The sequence below is a fragment of the Asterias rubens genome, chromosome 1 (assembly GCF_902459465.1).
Source record: "Asterias rubens chromosome 1, eAstRub1.3, whole genome shotgun sequence".
Lineage (NCBI taxonomy): Eukaryota > Metazoa > Echinodermata > Asteroidea > Forcipulatida > Asteriidae > Asterias > Asterias rubens.
Genome location: NC_047062.1, coordinates 1,685,122 through 1,705,939, shown reverse-complemented (window position 1 = coordinate 1,705,939; position 20,818 = coordinate 1,685,122). Strand labels below are relative to the sequence as shown.

General features: G+C 40.5%; 1 protein-coding gene across 1 annotated transcript; it reads right to left on the bottom strand.

Moving 5' to 3' along the window:
- Positions 1-3,918: 3,918 nt before the first annotated feature.
- On the bottom strand, positions 3,919-19,903 carry LOC117292660. Its single transcript, XM_033774799.1, has 8 exons — positions 19,760-19,903; positions 17,849-17,976; positions 16,719-16,872; positions 16,166-16,305; positions 14,875-15,109; positions 14,025-14,307; positions 12,627-13,835; positions 3,919-3,965 (listed from the first exon to the last, which is right to left on the bottom strand). Exons 1-8 carry the CDS (start codon positions 19,901-19,903, stop codon positions 3,919-3,921), a joined length of 2,340 nt encoding a protein of 779 aa, XP_033630690.1.
- Positions 19,904-20,818: the final 915 nt, after the last annotated feature.

Here is a 20,818-nt window from a genome sequence, read left to right as displayed (position 1 = left end):
CCGTGTCTAAATGATTCAAAGTGGATGGGATGTAATATGCCACGAGAGAGATTCGCAGCGATGGGGCTCCAACGAACTGCAGTCCAACTTAATTAACCCCACGCAAGAGGGGAGGGGGATAGTTTCTAATGATTAAGCCAATATGCCTACTGATAATATATACCGTTTACCTTGTGAGGGCTAAGGAACCGAACTTGTTTTCCCATTCCGATCACGGGTTACGGGTTTCGAGTCATTGTGTTTTTATAAGGTAAAGTCACAAGTCTATAACAATCCTGATATTGGCCAAATTCACCTGACGTCATCATTATCCCCTAGGAGTAAGTTCGAGTCTGCACCATTGTTAACTTAAGGTTGACTATTTGACTCGAACCCAGGCTGGTCGACCATTGGTTGACTTCTGTGGTCGACCATTTTGGAACCAGCCTCAGGATTTCAGGACATGGTCCCGATTGCCTGCTCCATGCTAACATGTGTAACGATAAGGACACCAGTGACAGTATAGCGCCAAAGGCCCTTTTCGAAGATGCAATTGTGTCCGCCATGCAATACTGTCCGATCCGGACACTTTTGCATATGCAATCGTGTCCGGAGCTATGCAAAAACCGTCCGGTGGACATGTACATGACTGTACATGATTGTATGTGCGCGCGTAAGGAAGCGATCGTGCATGCACTGAACCTACGTATATGCAGCATGAATATTCACGTACTTCATGATTGAAGCGAATACCCAACGGCCGAACATTTCCCATGTCATTCATGACATGCACGTAGCTTGTAAAAAAATGACGAACGTCAAGGGCGTTTAATTAACTGAAAGGACGGTTTTGCACGGGGGCGGACACAACTGCATATGCAAATGTGTCCGGGCGGACACAATTGCATAATGCAGCAGCGTCCGGGCGGACACGATTCCTTATGCAAAACCGTCCGGCGGACATTATTGCGTATGCAATAATGTCCTACGGATAGTATTGCATAGAGGACATCATTGCATGGGACACCGGCACCATGCATCCCTTGAATAAGCCGCCATCGTTAATGAAACTTGCACGCTCATTGGCTGAGGGTCGTGAGCAGTGCATAACGCATGCACTTCTCCACTGTTAGGCAGCAAAGATGGCGGTCTATGACGTCTTGGGCGAATACTTTGAATCTCAGTTGCAGGGAGAGAATGTCCTCCAAGTTGCACGACGCTTGCTCAAAAACGCACCTCCGCACAATTCGCGTCTACCATTTTCTGTCATGTTGTATTAAGTTAATTCCTTTTACACAGCCTTACTATATTTGGACCGATAATGGGTGCTTTCGTTTAGCTTCCCTGGGTCGACCCCGGTGTGTGGGGTAATTATCTGCACACGTAAGTCCTGAAAAAAGAAAACGCCACACACCGGGGTAGACCCGGGGAAGCTTATCGAACGCACCCAATGATGATCAAAGACAAGTAGTCTTTCCACACACGCCTCCATGTTGCAACTGAGCCTAGCAACATGGCAAGACATGTGGCAAAATTGCGTGGCGAGATCGATCATCCATGGGAACGAGGTGGGACCGTATGCCCCATTGTGGTTGCGTTTGCAGGATCTAACGCAAAAATAGACACCTCTTTTGGTTTTAATATCGCCACCGCTTTCACCACCCGGTGTGGCGGTTTCAGTCTTCCGCCGTGTTCAGTTTTCCGGGTGACGTAGCCGGACATTTCAACACGTTGTTCGAACGGTTTTAGCTTTCCGGCGTGTTCAGTTTTCCGGGTGACGTAGCCAGACAAAAATACCGCCGCAAGTACCCTGGCAAGTACTGTAGTTCAGTGAAATAAAAAAAATAACTAAACAAATAAAATAAAATAAAACACGGTAATAAATAAATTTAATAAACTAAACCAGAATAATAAAAAATTCTTCTGATTCTCTGACGCTCGTTCGGTATAAATACAGGATAATTTGCTTGGTCTTCACACCAAATTCTCTCATACGATCCACGCGTTCGCCGCTCGTTGTACTCTTGGACGCCGCCATGACAGCTACCGGAGAGAGTAACACGGATGACTCAATACGGCACTAAAAATGGACTACTTTCGCTTGCTGTGCGCAGGCATCGCATGACGTAATGTTACCGTATTTGGTCATGCGGAAAACTGAACACGGCTGAAAGTTAAAACCGCCACACCGGTCCACAATCATGAATCTGCCCTTTCTTTCCCCCGTCCGTACGTAGAATAACCTTCCTTCCTCATAACCTCGTTTCCTACATACCGCTCTAAGCCCCATCATGTGGATCGATGAATACACGACATTGTACACCTCTAAAAGCAGTAGGCTACTGGTGCCTGGGAGTGAAAATAAGATTGGCTACGATTACGATGTTGTGGTGTGTCCTCTAACCCGCCCCTGGTGGCGGTTGTACTTCTAAAGGTTTTTGTGTTATATCAGAACATTAACCTTTGGTAAAAGTTCAATGAGTAATGCAATTTTTTATTTTGGGGGGGAATTCAATAGATTCTGAAATGATCTGATCGATACAGCATGAGCAGATTTCCCTTTTCTCTCTTATTATTTCGTCAAGGGGTCGGGTCGGTGGCGGGGCCTCTCCCCACAGAGACATCGACTCTAGTATATAGGTTTATGTATACCTATGCATCAACTAGAGGGAGGGGGGCTCGCTTCACAGCCCAGCACACCGTGTTGTTGATCTTGATTCTCGTCCATGTGTTAAATACATGTTTCCCGCCTCGGGTTTTCGTCGTGACTCTCTCTGTTTGTGTCACTGATGAAAAGCATCTGAAAAACAGAGGCTAAAATCACGCTCTGTGACTACCATGCACAATTTCAAACACACTACAGAAACACAGATAATTTCAACAATGTTATATGGGGCAGTGTTTGCAACCGAAGGGTGTATATTTTCAGCAACTAACTCAAACTATTTACTTTCTTTTCACCACTGCAATAGAACTGTTGTTTATGCAATAAGAAACGTTTAAAGAATACATATGAAACACTCGCTTTGTTTTCAGCAAAATGGGATTACATATAATTAAAGGTACTTGACACGTTTGGTAATTGTCAAAAACAAGTATGCTCACTTGCTACATCCCAACATTTGCATAAACTAACAACCCTGGGATAACTTGGACTAAATAATTTGGTCATCGCAACTGCAAGAAAAAAATTGAACGAAAAAATAACACCCTTTTTGCACAAATTGGTGTGATTTCAGATGCATAATAAAAGGCTTCAGCTTAAGTCTGTCTCAATTGAGTGAGAAATTCTCTCTCTCTCTCTCTCTCTCTCTCTCTCTCTCTCTCTCTCTCTCTCAAAGTGGCTTTACTTCAGAGTGAGCCATTTCTCACAATGTTTTTGACTAAGAACATCGTTACCGAACATCGTTACCGAGTAGGTTTTATGCCAATAACCATTTTGAGTAATCGTGTTCAGTGCCTTTAATTAATATTATAATTTAAATAGACCGGTTGGGTGAAACTGGAGTGCGGAAATCAAATTACCTCGTCATTAAAATACGAAATACGTTGGTGCAGTAAAGCCCTGGGAACGATTACGCCAATGGCATTTACAACACAAACTAGCTGCAGGTAAAGAAATCCTCGTCATACGTGTACAATTTTTCTTCCGAGTCACATAACTCTTGATATGACTCTGTTTTAAATCATTTTATGCACGTCGTTCCTCCTAATTTATTCATGTTCTTTTGTCTATGGATTTATATTTCACCGCCCGGGGGCCCACATTACTCAAACACAGCTATCGAGACCGTATTTAATTGCTATCCGACAAGGAACGCGCATACAAATTTCTCAAATTCTCAAATTAATGCATCCCTGTGGAGATGAGGTTTGTTCTGAAATTTTTCCTTCTTTTCAACATCCCCGAGGTATTTGTTTTCACACGAAAATCCATGGTCAGCATCGTTCTCCTTTAAAGAAACCCCCGTGGAGACGTTTCGTTCCTGTTCAAAAAGAAACAAAATACTCAGCTTGATATCATTAATGTTCCTTTGTACTGGAATTTGACGGGTATTTTATCCTCCACTAATTGTCCTCACAAGTATGATTTAACACCATGTACAGGCGATTTCGTCGGTCTCCACATTATACCAAATTCGACAATTTATTCAAACATGAATAAAATCCTCAGCCCATTTGAGGTCATGTTCTTCTGCGCATTTCAATTGTATCGATAGGCTTCTCTCGTCATTGGGCAAATAACATTCCTTTTACATTTCTCATCTCCCTGTGGAGTATACAACCTAGGCAACCATAGCGCTCCAAATGCTTTTTCATACACAATATCGCCATCTACCATCGCATGTACCCATTTATACCCGGGTTTCCCTTACATTATACGGAAGTTTGGCGGATTTTTTCCATCCAGGAACTATCCTCACAAGCGTGCTTTCAATAATTATGTGAGCGTCCGGCTGTTCCGAAATTGAAAACACGCCGCCATAGGTGCGATATTATCTTTCAAAATACAGTATCGAGGTACCGGCTCTGTTTGATTTTGAACTACTGAGTAGTGCCTTGCTAGCTCGATACAAGTTTTCCGTCGATTTGCACAATATGCCGTGGAGATCATAGGAAGATCTTAGCCTCGTTTCTTGTCTGCCTCGTTCTCACCATATTGTTCATCATTATTCCCCTACTCGGACTTTACGATCATCTCAACAGTCACTGCTTTCTGCTACTAGAGCTTCTTCCATTTTTTATGGCCACAGATCTTTTTCTTACGCCGCACCGTTTCTTTGGAATAGTCTTCCTGTGCATATTCGCCAAGCTAATACTTTACAATGTTTTAAGTCCTTGTTGAAAACTCATTTGTTTAAAGCTTCTTTTTTGTAATTTGCCTATTTGTATCTTGTATCTTTCTCTAATTGTTTATTTTATTGTTCCTTTAATGCGCTTAGAGGCTTTTGCATTAGGCGCTTTACAAATGTCTTTTTATTATTATTATTATTATCAAAATTAAATTGACTGGGGTATACTAGTGGTGCTTTCAGTTCAAGTAGGCCTACTCACTCTTTAATTATCTTTCTTTTTTTTCGATGCAGAGAATATTGGCTAGTCAGACCCTTCATAAAAAAAATAGTTGAAAAGATGATTGTCCTCTTTTTGTAAAATGTATTTAACGGTGTGAGTGGTATATGTCAACGCATAAAGAATATAACTACAAATGGAATACACAATCCGAGATCTTCTCAGAGATTCAATATTTTGATGATACAAAGGTGATAACTTTTTCCATAAACGCTGTACTTCGGAATGAAATTTTCTCAACAGTCATTATACTATATCAAAAGCTGTTGTAGGCACTACTTGTGCAGGACCAATTATAAACTCACTCCGCAGTCGTGCAGTTAATTACGATCCTATAAGCTAAAGTAGTCCAAGCCAATTTTATATACCTTCCGCCTAGGACAGGTTTTTTTTTCAGAACTGAGAAGTCTCCCGAAAAGTCCGAAAAATCTGCTCCACAGTATAAATTTAAAGCAAGACAGTTCTCTGAAAAAAGCTCTACATGGCAAGTAGATAAACACATGGTGTTACCGCAAACCAGATATATAAGTAAGTTCTTATTGCCATTAATTTTCAGTCATTACCAAACGCAGACCCTTTATAGCACTGGTGATGCTTTTGATTGTCACTGATGTAGGAACATGTCAGCATGTGGCTAAAGGCAAATGTATTTTTCATTAATTAAACAGTCATGACCTGCCCTTCGAAGTTAAACTTCAACTCGAAGTAAACAGTTAAGAAAATAATGTCAACTTCGAAGGTCAAGGGTAGAATGTTGACTGACACGAATGCAATGCGCTAATGCACTATGCAGATGACGATTGATGTCATTTAGTTTATGGAGACGGGTAGGTTGAACTGCCAGAGGACTGGTAGAAACTCAAAGCCACTAGACACGTTTGGTAATTTACACTCAAAACCAATAGCAGTATAAAAACTTACTTGGTAACGAGCAATGGAGAGCTGTTGACAGCATAACACAATGTGGGGAACGACTCCTCTGAAGTAACGTAGTTTTTGAGAAAGAGGTAATTTCTCACTCTCAAATAATAGAAGACTTCAGCTAAAGCATTTTAATTACGCATCTGAGAGCACGCACATTTTCTTTATGCGAAAGGGTATTATTTCTTTCATTATTCTGTTGCAACTTCGATGACAAGAGTCCAAACATATATATAGGTTTGTCATTTTATGCATAGTATGTGACACGAAGTGAGAATCTTTGACAATGTTACCAAACGTGTCCAATGCCTTTAATGAAACGAAATATTTTTAGAATGACTGGTATCTTAAAGCAATCAAGGTGAATTATCACGTGCTGTCATTGAGCCTATAAATCAATTTGATAAAAACTGGAGACCGCACGAGAAGATTGGAAGCTCAATCATTTCAAGATATCGTGTGTATAGTACGCGGACCGATCCGGATCCTGACATGTGCCCTGTTTAGTACTGAAATAAGCCAAGCAGAACAAAATCATGTAAACAGGAATGAGGTTACCAGCCAAATTACAATGTCAACTTTTTGCTATGTGACGGTATCCTGCTTCATTATTGCTAAGAAAGGCTTTACCTTCGGCTATACGTATATCGCCTGTGCCTGCACATCAAAAGCCAAGGTTATTAAAGACAGTGGACACTACTGGTAATTGTCAGTGACCAATCTTTCCACTTGGTGGAAACATATGTATAAATTAACAAAGCTCTGAAAATTTGAGCTTGATTGGTCGTCGGAGTTGAGAGATAACTATGAAGGAAAAAAACACCCTTGTCACACGAAGTTGTGCGCTTTCAGATGCTTGATTTCGAGACCTCAAATTCGTGGAAATTTACTTCTGTCTCGAAAACTATGGCACTTCAGAGGGAGCCGTTTCTCACAATGTTTTATACCATCAAACTCTCCCCAGTACTCGTCACCAAGAAAGGTTTTATGCTAATAATTATTTTGAGTAATTACCAATAGTGTCCACTGCCTTTAATGCACTGCAGCTTTAAATATCGAGAAAGTCGGAACCGGGGCGGTAACCTTTAAAGGCAGTGGACACTATTGGTAATTAATCAAAACAATTATTAGCATAAAACCTTACTTGGTAACGAGTAATGGCGGAGAGGTTGATAGTATAAAACATTGTGCGAAACGGCTCCCTCTGAAGTATTAAACGTATAGTTTTCGAGAAAGAAGTAATTTTCCACGAATTTGATTTCAAGACCTTAGAATTAGATTTTGAGGTCTCGAAATCAAGCATCTGAAAACACACAACTTCGTGTGACAAGGGTGTTTTTTCTTTCAATAATTTTGCAACTTCAACGACCAATATTGAGCTAAAATTTTCACAGGTTCTGTGAGAAGACTGGTCTTTGACACTTACCAATAGTGTCCAGTGTCTTGAAGTTAAATGCCAAGGTTCAATCTTCTGAATCTCATCTGTACCTGTAGGGCCTAAGTTTCGTGAAATGTCATATGTAAATATATCTTTGTTGTCTCGAAGAAGTCATCTCAAACATTGTCATCCTCCAGTTTTAAGATATGCTATCTGTTTTTTGGAGAAGCATGAATTATCTTCTCTAAGCAATGAAACACGATATTACTGTATGTCAATACTATGGTAAATTGATAAATGTTTAAAGACAGTGACTGTGTGATTTTGTTTGCAAGTGTTCCACAAGTTGCTGATCATTGATATAGAGAGTACTGGGAAGCTGTTGGTATTTATAAAACGCTGTTAAAAACAAATTCTCTTAAGTAATGTAGTTTTAAAGAAAGAAGTAATTATTGTTCACTCCAAAAATTCAAAATGAGAAAAGCTTCAGGTATTACTTTCTCAGCGGGCATTTGAAAAAACACACATACGAGCAATTGCTGGGTCTCACTTTATTTCATTATTTTCTTGCAACTTCGATGACCAGTTTATCCCAAATGTTTACAGTTTTCTTACTGTGGGCTACACCGAGTGATGATGTCTTAAGACAACAACCTGGAATTAAGAGTATTTTGAACTCGTCGTGGGGTTCCCGAATCCTCCTCCATAGACCTTATCGCAAATACCAATGCGCAAGCGCAGACTGTTGAATGAGGTGCATTGTGGGATATATATGGATCAAATTTGGATACCAGCAAGACCACAATGCACCTAATTCCAAGCTTTACGCGCGCGCCCCGGTATTTGCGAAAAGGTCTATGCTCCACCGCTGCCAATAAACACCTCACCATACAAAAACGGAGATACCACACGTCCTTGCATAATAATACCACTTAGGCATGTAGTTATCAGTCTCAATTGCTCATCTTCGAAGCTCGTTCTCAATCAGTTTAAAAGTGAATCATCGTGATTTTCGGCCCAACCAGAGCCCACTAAGTCACGGCCATTGACTCGAGTCACGTAGAATCTGATACCCAAGTAGGCCTACTCCCAAAAAACCGGCAGGGACCTGGCATAAATGTCTTATAGTTGCTTCAATTTGGTGCAGAGTAAATCGATGCCGCCAATATTTTGGTTAAAGGGACACGTTGCATTGGATCAGGCGAGTCGGTCTATGAAAAGCATTGCCACCGTTTGTTATGAAATGCATATGGTTAGAAAAATGCTTTAAAAGTAGAATATAATGATCCACACAAGTATGCCTTGGTTATGCACGGGTTTCCTTTTACGTCGTGAACTAACACGGCACGCTATATTGTGGATTCAGCTAATGTTTGACTCCCGAAAATGGTCGAACGTGTTTATTCGCAGAGTAAAAAAAAACACGTGAAATTTCGAGGCATTTTGTGTGGATCTCTATATTCTACCTTTAAAACATGTTTCTGTAACCATATGCGTTTTATAACAAACGGTTCCAAACGCTTTTCATATTCATAAACCCGGAACCCGCCCAATCCAAAGCAACGTGTCCCCTTAAAGTATCGTGTGTAATGATGCCCAATATCATGTCGCATTGCGTCATACAATGCGTAGAATGTGGGTTTGCATTAATAAGACCCTGCAGCTTCCGATCGCATGGACGCTTGGATTCAGTTTTATACCAGGGGCTGTGAAGTTATACCTTTCAAAATATTACCGCAATGTAAAATTATACAGTTATAACATCATTGTGGTCACAATGACGTCTGGTCTCTGATTGGAATAATGTAGGCGCAACATGTCCTTTGTTCGGATGTGTTGAATGTACATCTTTATATAATTTATAATATCCCTACAGAATTCGGTAAAGATACTCCGTTTTTTTATCCGTTTCCTGTTTCCTATGCAGAATACCATTGCAACCGGAACAAAAGCACAAAATAATGGAGGGGGGGTATTTTCCAATGGGTGATAAACTCCAATAGTATATTTGTGACCCGCTCTGTGAAAATGAGTCAGATGTAGGCAATTTCAGGAGCTGAGTTATATGCATGGCTGGAAAGAACACATCAGCAGCAGTAATTTGGTATGTGTCTAAGCTTTGGGGTGTATCGCGTTGCTGAGTTACTCCCGTTTGAAATTAGCCACTACACCATTTTTTGTGGAAAACGAATTACAAGTAAAATGATATTTTAAATAACCATTGTGTGCAAAAGGATACAAATTAGACATAAAGGTTAACCATGCAACTAAAGATCTTAAAAAGAAAGAAAAACTTTTTTTTTTCTTTTCTTTTTTACTTTTTCCACATTAAACTTTCCATAACTTAATATTGCATTGGGCGACATGTGACTAACTTTCACAGAGTGGGTCACATTTGCTCGAAAATTGTACTTGCATGATGTTGGCTCCCAGAGGGAAAACAATATAATAATGAAATGGAACCACGCACTTATCTAACACAAGGAAACTGTTGCATTCGGATGTTAAAAACCGGTGTATCCAATTGCTATTTATTTTTGACAAAGTATTGATGAATCAAGTTAGAAAAACAGAGTAAAGTGCCTTAAAGTTTACAATGTACATTATGTTACATCCTGTTTCAATTATTAGTTTCGGATTATACACAGTCATTTACATATTATGAGTAAATAGGTTAGGTTTGCAATGCTAAGTTTATTAAGGACAACTTTGAGGTAAAGATCGTGCCCTATTTTTTTAAGCTGTGTTTGAGCACAAAGTCTTCCTTGTTATCACCAGCATAAGTCCTGTCTTCTGAGAAGCAAATAGGCTAAGTTGAAGGAAGAATTTTCGTTATCATGTCAACAAAACACAGGGAAAGTTTTTTGTTTCAGCGAACGAGGCATCGAAATGTTATTCGATGAAACGAAATAAATTGTTATATTTTGTCCCTTGATATTTGTTTTTGCCTGTCCTTTTAGGAGCTCCGTACTTTGCTGTTAATTGTTTCTCGACTCAACAATTTCTCAAATAGTTTGAGAGAGATTACCAACTTAATTGTTAACGGTACTATAGTGGAAACTACCTCTCACATAACAGATCCCTGACATTTGATTGGTGGAGCATGAGTCACATGTCATCCTTGATTCTGTTAGGTATAATACTGCGATGCTCCAAAATTTCATGTAGGAGTCCGTTATATGGATGTTGTTCGCAGCATCGTTTCCAAAAGAATCGCTCCCCGCCGAAATAAGGCAAGGTCATGTCACGGCCGAAATGGTTGGTGTCCGTCCACGTTATTCACAATTTGTACGACTTTTCAGATTGTTGATGGATGAGATGCGTCTACTTTGTGTTAATTGTGAATTTCTTTTACACCAAACAAGGATTCATGTGTGAAATGTGGCCCCCTTACTAAATAAATGTTGAGTGCATTTGGTTCGTGCATTGTCACTGAATATAACCACTCGGTGAAGTCTGACTTTTCTGTTGCAGTCCAGAGGTCACCATCGATGCGACAACGCACGATGAATCCAATTATTTGAATTTCAAGACGGACAAATCGCAACCAGCTAAGGGGGTCTTGTAATATGAGAGTGAATGTTATTGCGTTGTTCAAAATCAACTATATACGTTGTAATTTAACGGTGCATCACGAAGCATGCAATAGCAAAATGTACATAATTGTTAAACATGCCCTCTGGTGGCAATTGCGTTTAAAGAACTTGCTCTTCCATTAAACATCGTTAGTCCATCCCAGGCAACCGTTTAATCTCTAAGAAGCCACCCGGAGGGCTGGGCTGAAAAGCATGAATACACGATCTTCAAGACAGCTTTACAGACAAACTAAACTGTTAGACTGACGTTCATGGGATGCATGCGACCCGTTTGAAAAATGAAAAGTGTCTACATAAAATGCCGATTGTTATGTGTTTTCATGCTGAGAATGTGTATTGCTGAATGATTAATTGAGTTCAAGTTTACATTAATTAAAACAACATCTATCAAATAAATGTATTCAAGTTGCAATCACATTCTAAAATTTTACTCATTTGTAGTATAGGTGTCCTTATGTTGTGTTAATATTACTTATATAAATCCAAAGTAAGAAGTTGTCATGAGTCTTAAAATTAACATTGATAAATACATTTACGAAATTAACTTTGATAAATAAATTTACGATATTTACAATACAATAACTTTTCAATAAATTATGTAACATTATATTTGCGTGGACAGATCGATAAGACCTGAAACTTATATTTGAAAGTATTAACAAATCAGTAAGAAATTGCAAACCCTTTTAGGAAATATCTATTTCGAGAAGACGCTGCTCTCAGCGTTAAAGGGTATAATATACCCTTTAACGCTGAGAGCGTTATTATGTACTTTTAACTAATGATAGTAGAAAGCTTCCCTTGAAATTTTACTTACTGAGGTGCTGTAGTTTTTGAGAAATGAGTAAAAGTAATAATTTTCGTCTCAGTTTTAGCATGTAAAAAACGTATTAACCAGTTATGCTATGGTTTTGGTATAATATCATAACTGGTTAAGGGGATTTTACATGCTAAAATAATTTTGGTCTCATGAGACCAAAATTATTTTGTGACTTGTTTTACTCATTTCTCAAAAACTAAACAACCTTAGTTAATAATAATTGAAGGGAAGCTTTCCACTATCATTATCTTCAAACCATGTAGGTTTAATGTAAATCTGTGGACATTTTGAAAAAGTACCCGAATCCTTTAAAGCATTTTGGCCCTTTTTCCCCTAATGATATTCTCGCTCTCGAATGCCCTTCAACTGTATTATTTAATTACACATCCAAACGCGCACGCGCCAGCAGTAACACAAAGGATGGTGAGTAGGAAACGAGAAGAAATGTTCAGTTTTAAATGTGAGGGAAAATCTCAAATTGGAGAAAACCTAGCCAGGCAATCAGGTTTTTCTTTTTGACTGAAAAACCGCTCCTCATGCAGGCTCTATGTCTGAGGTTGGGTTTAAACCGGGGTCCACAGATGTGAAAGGCAGGGAAAGAAACCAGTGAGCCAACCTGTGCCCAAATATTTAATAGTTTTTTTGTTGTGTTTTTTAGGGGGGGGGGGAGGGTGTCTCTTTTTTGAAAATAATGTCAATAGCCCTGCCGCAGTACGTGCTTTAACAAAAATTGAGTTATGTTTTGATATGACACTTTAATTTAAGAATGTTAATTGGCACTGCTGTTGAATAGTTTTTGAAATGTTGTTGTACAAACCGTATTCAAATTATTCAAACAAACCCTTTCTTTTCGACTCACCCTCGATTTCAATGTAAGCCGTTTCTGGTATCCGGAACCTTCTGGACCTCCGTTGTATCGAGGTTAACTTTGAATCATACATCACCTCGTTCCGGTTATTGGAAAGGCTGAGCAGTGGAGTCAGCGAGCAATCAGATCCGGAGTAATCCGAGTCATCTGATGATGAGTCGCTCCAGTATACGGAATCATCGTCTTCAATGTTATTGTTCTTACTCTTCATCTTCGGCCCCTTTGGTTTCTTGCCTCCAACATGGCATTTCTTTTTTCCACCCGGCGGTTTCTTCTTTCCAGCATGGACTTTCTTCTTTCCACCCGGGTGTTTCTTCTTTCCAGCATGGACTTTCTTCTTTCCACCCGGGGATTTCTTCTTTCCAGCATGGACTTTCTTCTTTCCACCCGGGGATTTCTTCTTTCCAGCATGGACTTTCTTCTTTCCACCCGGAGATTTCTTCTTTCCACCCGGGGATTTCTTCTTTCCACCCGGAGATTTCTTCTTTCCACCCGGAGATTTCTTCTTTCCATGCGGAGATTTCTTCTTTCCATGCGGAGATTTCTTCTTTCCACCCGGGGATTTCTTCCTTGCTCCTGTCGATTTCTTAGCTGATCCTGGAGATTTCTTTGCTACTGTCGATTTCTTAGCTGATCCTGGAGATTTCTTTGCTCCTGTCGATTTCTTAGCTGATCCTGGAGATTTCTTAGCTGATCCTGGAGATTTCTTTGCTACTGTCGATTTATTAGCTGATCCTGGAGATTTCTTTGCTGATCCTGGAGATTTCTTTGCTCCTGTCGATTTCTTTGTTGATCCTGGAGATTTCTTAGTTGATCCTGGAGATTTCTTTGCTCCAGTTGATTTCTTCGTTGATCCAGGGGATTTCTTTGTTGATCCAGGAGATTTATTTGTTGATCCAGGAGACTTCTTGGTTGATCCAGGAGACTTCTTGGTTGATCCAGGAGACTTCTTGGTTGATGCGGGAGATTTCTGCGGCGACCCTCCAGATTGCTTAGCTGGTCCCTTGTCTGATTTCGTACTCTTATCTGACTTTGAATTTTTATCAGACTTCGAATTCGTACCTGACTTCGAATTCTTGTCCGACCTCGAATTCTTATCTGACTTGGCTTTGTCTGACCTTGAATTCTTGTCGGGTTTTGAACTCTTTTCCCCCTTGTTCTTGTGCCCAAATTGTGGCCGTTCTGGGAGTTCTGGGAGTTCTGGGAGTTCTGGGAGTTCTGGGAATTCAAAACCACCCATCATATCATCCAAATCAAAGTCTTCTAGCCCTCCGAATCCTTGCCCTCCTGGTACATTTTCATAAACCGGTTCATCATCATCATCATCATCTTCGTCTCTATCCCTCCGGCTTCCACCTCCACCCCTACCCCCACCTCGGGGTGCTCCACCCCCACCTCGGGGTTCCTTCTGAGCGAGGGGTCTCTCCTCTTCATTCCAGTCTGGTCCCTGCGGTGAGTATTCAATACCGAAACTCTCTTCATCACTCTCAGTATCCTGATCCTCTACATCGTCTTTTTTCTTGGGCTTTCTCTTTTTTGGTTTGGAACTTTCAGTGTCTGAGAAGGGAAGTTTGTCTAGTATCCACCCAGGGGCCGTCTTCTCTGGATCACCCATGGTGAAGGCGTTACTGATGGACGTTTGGAGATAGCGAAGTAGCAAGAAAATTATCGTCTGGAAGAAATAAGCAAGACGTAAGCCTATGGCACATAATACGGTGATGGTGATGGGGTAGGACTGACAATGTGGGGATGAGGAGGACAGGATTGGGGATGATAATAATTGACCAATAACAAATTAGTATTAAATACTTCTGGTAATGAATACAATAATGTATCCGAAATGAGCTTACTCACTGTAGCTCACAAGCCTGAGAAAACCTGTAACAAGGCTGCTTGCTAGATGTGAACCAGAAACACCTATATACTCTTCCATGCAAGGTTTTGCATTGGTTATTTCATGCGCACTATACCAGTACACGGGACCTACGTCTTACTGTCCCAACCGAACAAAGCAATCATGGATGCAAGTGTCATGACCGTGACTCGAAACCCACACTCTGCTTGAGGTTGAGTTCGGTCCTCTTATCTGTTCGACCACGACATGCAAAATGTGTAATGATGACAGTTATGAGTTTACAAATTCCCTTATGTTGAATTTCCCGAAATCTTCCCCTTGTTTGTAATATCGACCATCTTGAAACCAAGCCTCATTGCAGACGGTCATGCTTCCACGACCTACCTGAATCAGGAATATCAGCATGATCATCAAACCAATTCGATTCAGCCTGACATTGAAATAGTCCATGAGGGCGGTCTTGCAGCCTCTTCTGTGGAGAGTAAGTCCGGTGCGGTAGTCGTATTTGAAGTGTTGTTCATTGTCATGAACGTGATGGTGGATGCAGGGACGGGCTGAATTAGAACTGCAGCAACTGTACGGGACGTCGTCGTTCAGGTACTTCCCGTCGCTAATTTTGCTAGAGGAGAAAAAGGAGAAGGGAAAAAAAGATTTAGATTTTGTTCCCACGACTTTGGGGGTTGAACAAAGAATTGACTTTAGTGGGATTCCAAACAACAACGTCCGGATTAACGTGCCGGCGCTCTACCAACTGAGCTATCTAGCCCTATGTTGGCGGTGTCCTTAAAATTTGTTCACCAACGTCTTTTACGTGCCTAAATGCAGCCTCTTTTAACAAAAACATCGCGCATTTCATTGATGTTACTCTATACTACAGAGAACCTATTACCTATTGTCACTCCCTCTCAGGGACCCGCCCTTTCCCATTCCTCTCAAGCCGGAACCGCTTCTTCTGAGTGTAAACTTTCCTCCTCCCCGGAACGTGTCCCCCACGGAGCAGACCCCCCCCCCTCTCTCAGGGAACCACCCCTCTATCTCGGGGAGAGCGTCCCTCCTCATTCAACCACCTCTCCCCCTCAGTGAACCTACCTCCATCTGGTGGTACTTTGTGAAGGAGTGATTGCTTGTGGTACTAATACTGACCACTCCTTCATGAATCGGCATTGGAATGATTTGGAGGGCGGTTCCTGCGGAGGGGGGAGGACACCGGTTCCATGTTGGGGGATCATGGAGTGGTGGTGCCCTGAGTAAGAGAGTGAGGTTCACTAAGGAGTTGTGTGAGTGATTAAATATTCCCATTCTCATGTATACGAATTGGGGACCAGACTATTCTGCCTCCCAGTCTCGATTTGGTGACATTGATTAAATTTTGAAATTGCTTATTAGGAGACTTTTGAGACGCTGCAGCGTCTCAAAAGTCGCAAAAAAACTCTCGATTTGAGACTGCTGCGCGCAGACACCTGTCCTTTTTGTGGCTCTGAGCGTGCGCACGCATGCTCAGTACTGCGCACGCAGGTCTGAGCAAGCGCAACACTGTGAAAAAGGACCGTCTAAAAGTTTCTCATCGCCATAATTAATAACAACGATCTATAAATGAGAAATACACGCAATTACCGCGCATACCCCGTCCTCTTATTAGATTGACTGCACCCAACCCAAAGTTAAGCCAAATAACCTTTGTACGTTGCTGTTTTCCATGTCCAAGAACTCGTTAGAAATCCATTGTAAATCGAACCAATCTTCGTAGCCGCTGTTTCCACAACACTCGAACTCAATCTGTAAGCGGTCGATCTCTGCCTTCGCTGTGCTGTTATCCTTCACAAAGGAATATTTCAAAATTAAAATCCTGGGAATACTATTGGTGATTACTCAAAATACTCTGTTAGCACAAAAAACCTGCTCGGTAACGAGTAATGGAGAGCTTTGGATAGTATAACACATTGTGAGAAACGGCTCCCTCTGAAGCTAAACGTGTTTTTTTTTAGAAAGAGGTAACTTGTCACTCAAAGAACGTTTTATCTGAAAGCAAACACATTCATATTATGCAACAATGGTGTATCCCCTCGTTATTCACTTGCAACTTCGATTCTTTTATTTAATACGTTTGTTGGGATAAACCAAGTGAGAATACTGGTATTTGACAATATTACAAAAGGTGTCCAGTGCCTTAAACATGAACAAAATACAGCCTTAAAATCGGTTGTATGAATTGCGCAAAGCTCTCAAACCTTGTAGTTGTCCATGGCTTTGCCTAGGCCTGCAGTAAAGGAGTGGTGGAGTTGACGTCGATTGGCGAAGCATGTACAAGCCGATATGAAGATGCAGACATTCAAACAGACAAGGAGAAGGAGGTAGGGTAGAAGGAGACGTCTTAGAACTTGTCTTCATAGAGGAGTATAGAAGATAGAAAAATGTCACCGCACTTCTGGTAAAAATAGGCTGCAGGATTTGCACTCACAAGGTTGTGGGTCTGAATCTTACCAAGAAAACCACTGGTTTCACCTTGATTATATTTTATTATGGGCCATTGTCGATAACTATACTGAATCACAATTTCACGATTTTTTAAATTCATAATGATCAACGTTAAACCAATGTTTGTATGAGAGAGATTGCATGTTGCCAGCTTGTTGTTTATGTCCCTTTTCTTGTGGGAGTTTTCCGAAGTACACAACTCTGAGACCTGCCCCTCCCCCTCCAGATATGGAGTAGTCCAGTCAAGAATATCAATGAGTATGACTTTGACTCCCATCGAACATTGCACATTGGAGAAAACCATGAAATAAATAACCTGTGGCATGACGTAGTGGTGCCAGCATGATCAATGTTATTGCTATGGTAACAACTCATCTTTAGATTAATCTTAGTGCTTTGTGAAACCTAGACCAGTGCAGACAGAGAAAGTAACATGGAAAGAAAACAAAGCAAAAGCTAAGATGAACAGGAATGTAAATCAAAACTGAGAAGGGGGCTCATCTAGGTAATGGGGCACTTTTGTGACGCTATGTGGCAGCAGACTTTACTAGAGGTGAATCAAAGGCCCCTTTCGAAACCACGGCTTTGGATTCGGCTTCATGCTCCATCCTCGCGCTTGAAGCTCTGAGCGCCTATACGCAAAACACGCATTGTCAAAACAACCGCGGAGCCAGGCTAGCCTGAGCCGAACCCAAAGCCAAAGCCGTGGTTTCGAAAAGGGTCAAAATATTCTCGGCAAGCTAGCTCAGCACTACATCAACACTGAACCTGTTAAATCTGCTGCCACCAAGCATTTCAAATCCCCTATTTCTTGTTGCAGTATGTGGAAGTTCTCAACAAAATATTTATGTTTTCTTCAAGGATGTTCTTTCTGAAAACATACCTTCTGGAAAGGTCTCCAACACTATTACATAGCTTTCCTCCAGCCAGGTCAATGACTGCGGTGCAAGCACCGACAAAGATAAGCATAAGAGGCAGAGTGTTGCCGTTGTATCCCTCCACGAGATTCATCTGATGTGTGTGAAAAGGTGTACTTTATTATAATTCATTCAAAAAGGACAAAATATTGTCATTCAAAAGTCTCGTCCCTCAAGGTTTTTTTTTTTACTGAAAGAAGTTATATTATTATACATCCAACAGCACAACTAGCGCCAATAACATGATGGATAGGCGAGAAGAAACGTTCGATTTTAGATGTGAGGCCGGGAAAACTCCGAGCCACGGTCCCAAAAAACGCTCAAATTTGAATGGAGTTTGGTTTTGTTTCAAGAAAGATACGCGAGTGTTATCCTTAACCAATTAGAATGATTGTTACATTACTGGAAGGGCACAGACTTCCTGAATCTACACTTTTTGGAACTAAGCCGTGTGGTGGCGCTATTTATTCTAACAATGAGTTGAAGTTGGGAGTCAATGTGCAAAAAAAGGATTTTACACAGGAAATGAGCCCGATTTTGATGGAAAATGCAACATTTACAATAATGAAATTAGCGAGCCTAAATGATGAAAGATTTCATCCTATTGAATATTTTATGAAAGTTTAGTATCTTAGCTTCTTTATGCTACCAGAACTAAGAGATATTTTAAAAGATATTCTCAAAATTACGATAGATGCAAAAAAAAAAACAATTTTTCCGGCAGTTTTTCCATTCATTGGGATACAGCGTGAGGGAAACTCTCGCAGTCGCAGGCTTAGTTCCCCAAGAAATAGAAGGCGTGACAAGACACCAATACACCACATGACTCCCTAAATTCAGGTCATCCGATACCCCAAATCTGCGCGTTACAAATATTCCCGCAGGCACCTTTCCTGCCGCGTAACTTTTTGTTTACAAAACGCAATGACATAATTTTTTGATTTCATGAAATTATACAACATAATCTTCAATCTCCTGCAAAGATGGGACAAATCGTAGCCTTTCTGGTTGCTATTTTAGATAATCTATAATTTTAGTAGAAAATCTTACCTTAAGACTAAACAAACACAAAATATGCCTAGCTAAAATGGTTGATAAAAACACTTGAAACACCCTGAAAGTTCTTAGCGTTTGTTGTCTGCCATACAACTACTTCAATTACAAGATCACATGATTTTTACATGACAACAGAGGGGATACAAACAACTGTGAAAGATTGAAGTGGACATGCGCCTTATAGGCAAATTTCCAGAAATTACGATTTTATTGTAATTTGCACGTGGGTTAAAAAAACACCCCAAAAACATCAGAAGCCTTATTGATAAAAAATATGCTCATTTATTATTCATAATTTGTTATAATACAATTAACTATGAAAAAACAGCATTTTAGTGTTGTATAACTTAGTTTTGTAAATTGATGGCTTCACCACAGGTTGGGCCGGGTGTAAGATGGGGGTTCAGCTAATTAGCCTGGTAGAAACCCGACAATTGATGGGGTAAATAGTTATAACTGGTAGTTTTGGCCTTCTAGTTTCCCTGCCGCACTGACCCGAGTGCTTAGAAGAAAAGGCGGCATAGAAAGGGTCCCCGTATTGACGTTTCAAAACAAGTGCGTGAATTTATGTGACGCAAAACGTATGCCGACAAATTGGGGTCGTTTGCGTATATACGACGACCTCCGTTGTGCTTATTATATGGCGTTCTACGGGCTTGAAATTCTTCTCTCAGGTGGGCTTTGACATCGGACAAATAAAAATAAAGCTCAAAGTTGTTCTTGGTTCTGTTAATTAAACTAAAATTCTATCTCAAGTCTTCAGTGCGTGAATACAGGGTACACGAGGATACTGCAAAATTTCAGGCTACAAACTTACTTACCTTGGCCGCTATACGGATTCTGATGTAGAGTCCCACCACGATGATTGACATCCCGCACATTGCGCACAACCAGTGCAAAGTCAACAGCACATCGCATAATCTCTTTCGCCCTTTCTCGGTTATGTTGACTAGCAAAATTGCCATCGTGGTCTATGGTCACTTGTACATTTTTTCGGTAAATTTGATCCTTCTTTTTATCTTTTTTATCTTAAAAATGGATAATGTTTCATTGTAAAATGGTGAAAATACTTGCGCTTTTTACACTGAACACTCCATCATTGCGAACACGCCCATAAATTTTCTTTTGAAAACGTAAAAAGAACGCGCTTAAACCATAGAGCTATATTGACTAGAGCGCTAACAGCCCGTTATACACGCACTAAAGTTTTGAAGCCGTGTGGGCGCATCCAGGGGGGGGGGGGGGGGGGCGGAAGGGGTATTGCGCAATAATTTGCTAGCGCGTTTTGGGTACACTCCATTTTAAAAATAGGTGATGATAATATTAAACAAGAAAAGATAACATGAATACCGCTGAAATGCTCTCTTTAACAGCACTGAAAACATAACAGTACTTATTTTAAGAGCATTTTCAATTGTTAAACTGGTTAGTTTTACATAAAATGCTTAAACATTTTACCGAAATTTTCCGTTTGCTTATTGCAGCGGCCAACGTTTATGAATGGGTCCAGGCAGGAGTTTTGTTACAAAACGTCACCCCTAAAATGGCTATAAACATCGACATAATGTGAAAAAAATTATCGTTCATCCTGCTGATTTTTTGTACTGAATGTTATGATGAGGGATAGATCTTTCATTCCTGAAAGTTTAAACAAAATTCCTCCGTACATCCTCTGGATATTTGACGTTTTTTTAGAGGTATTTTTGAGAAAATGGTTTCTGCCTATACTTGGTTTCCACGCAAACGATCGTTTGTTGACGGACAGGAACATTCGCCGCAGGTAATGTTAATTCTGAGGCAAGCGCACATAAACATAATATGTAAGACATGTCGTTTACGCAAAATATATGTTGCTTATTTAATTATTAAACTACTAAAGC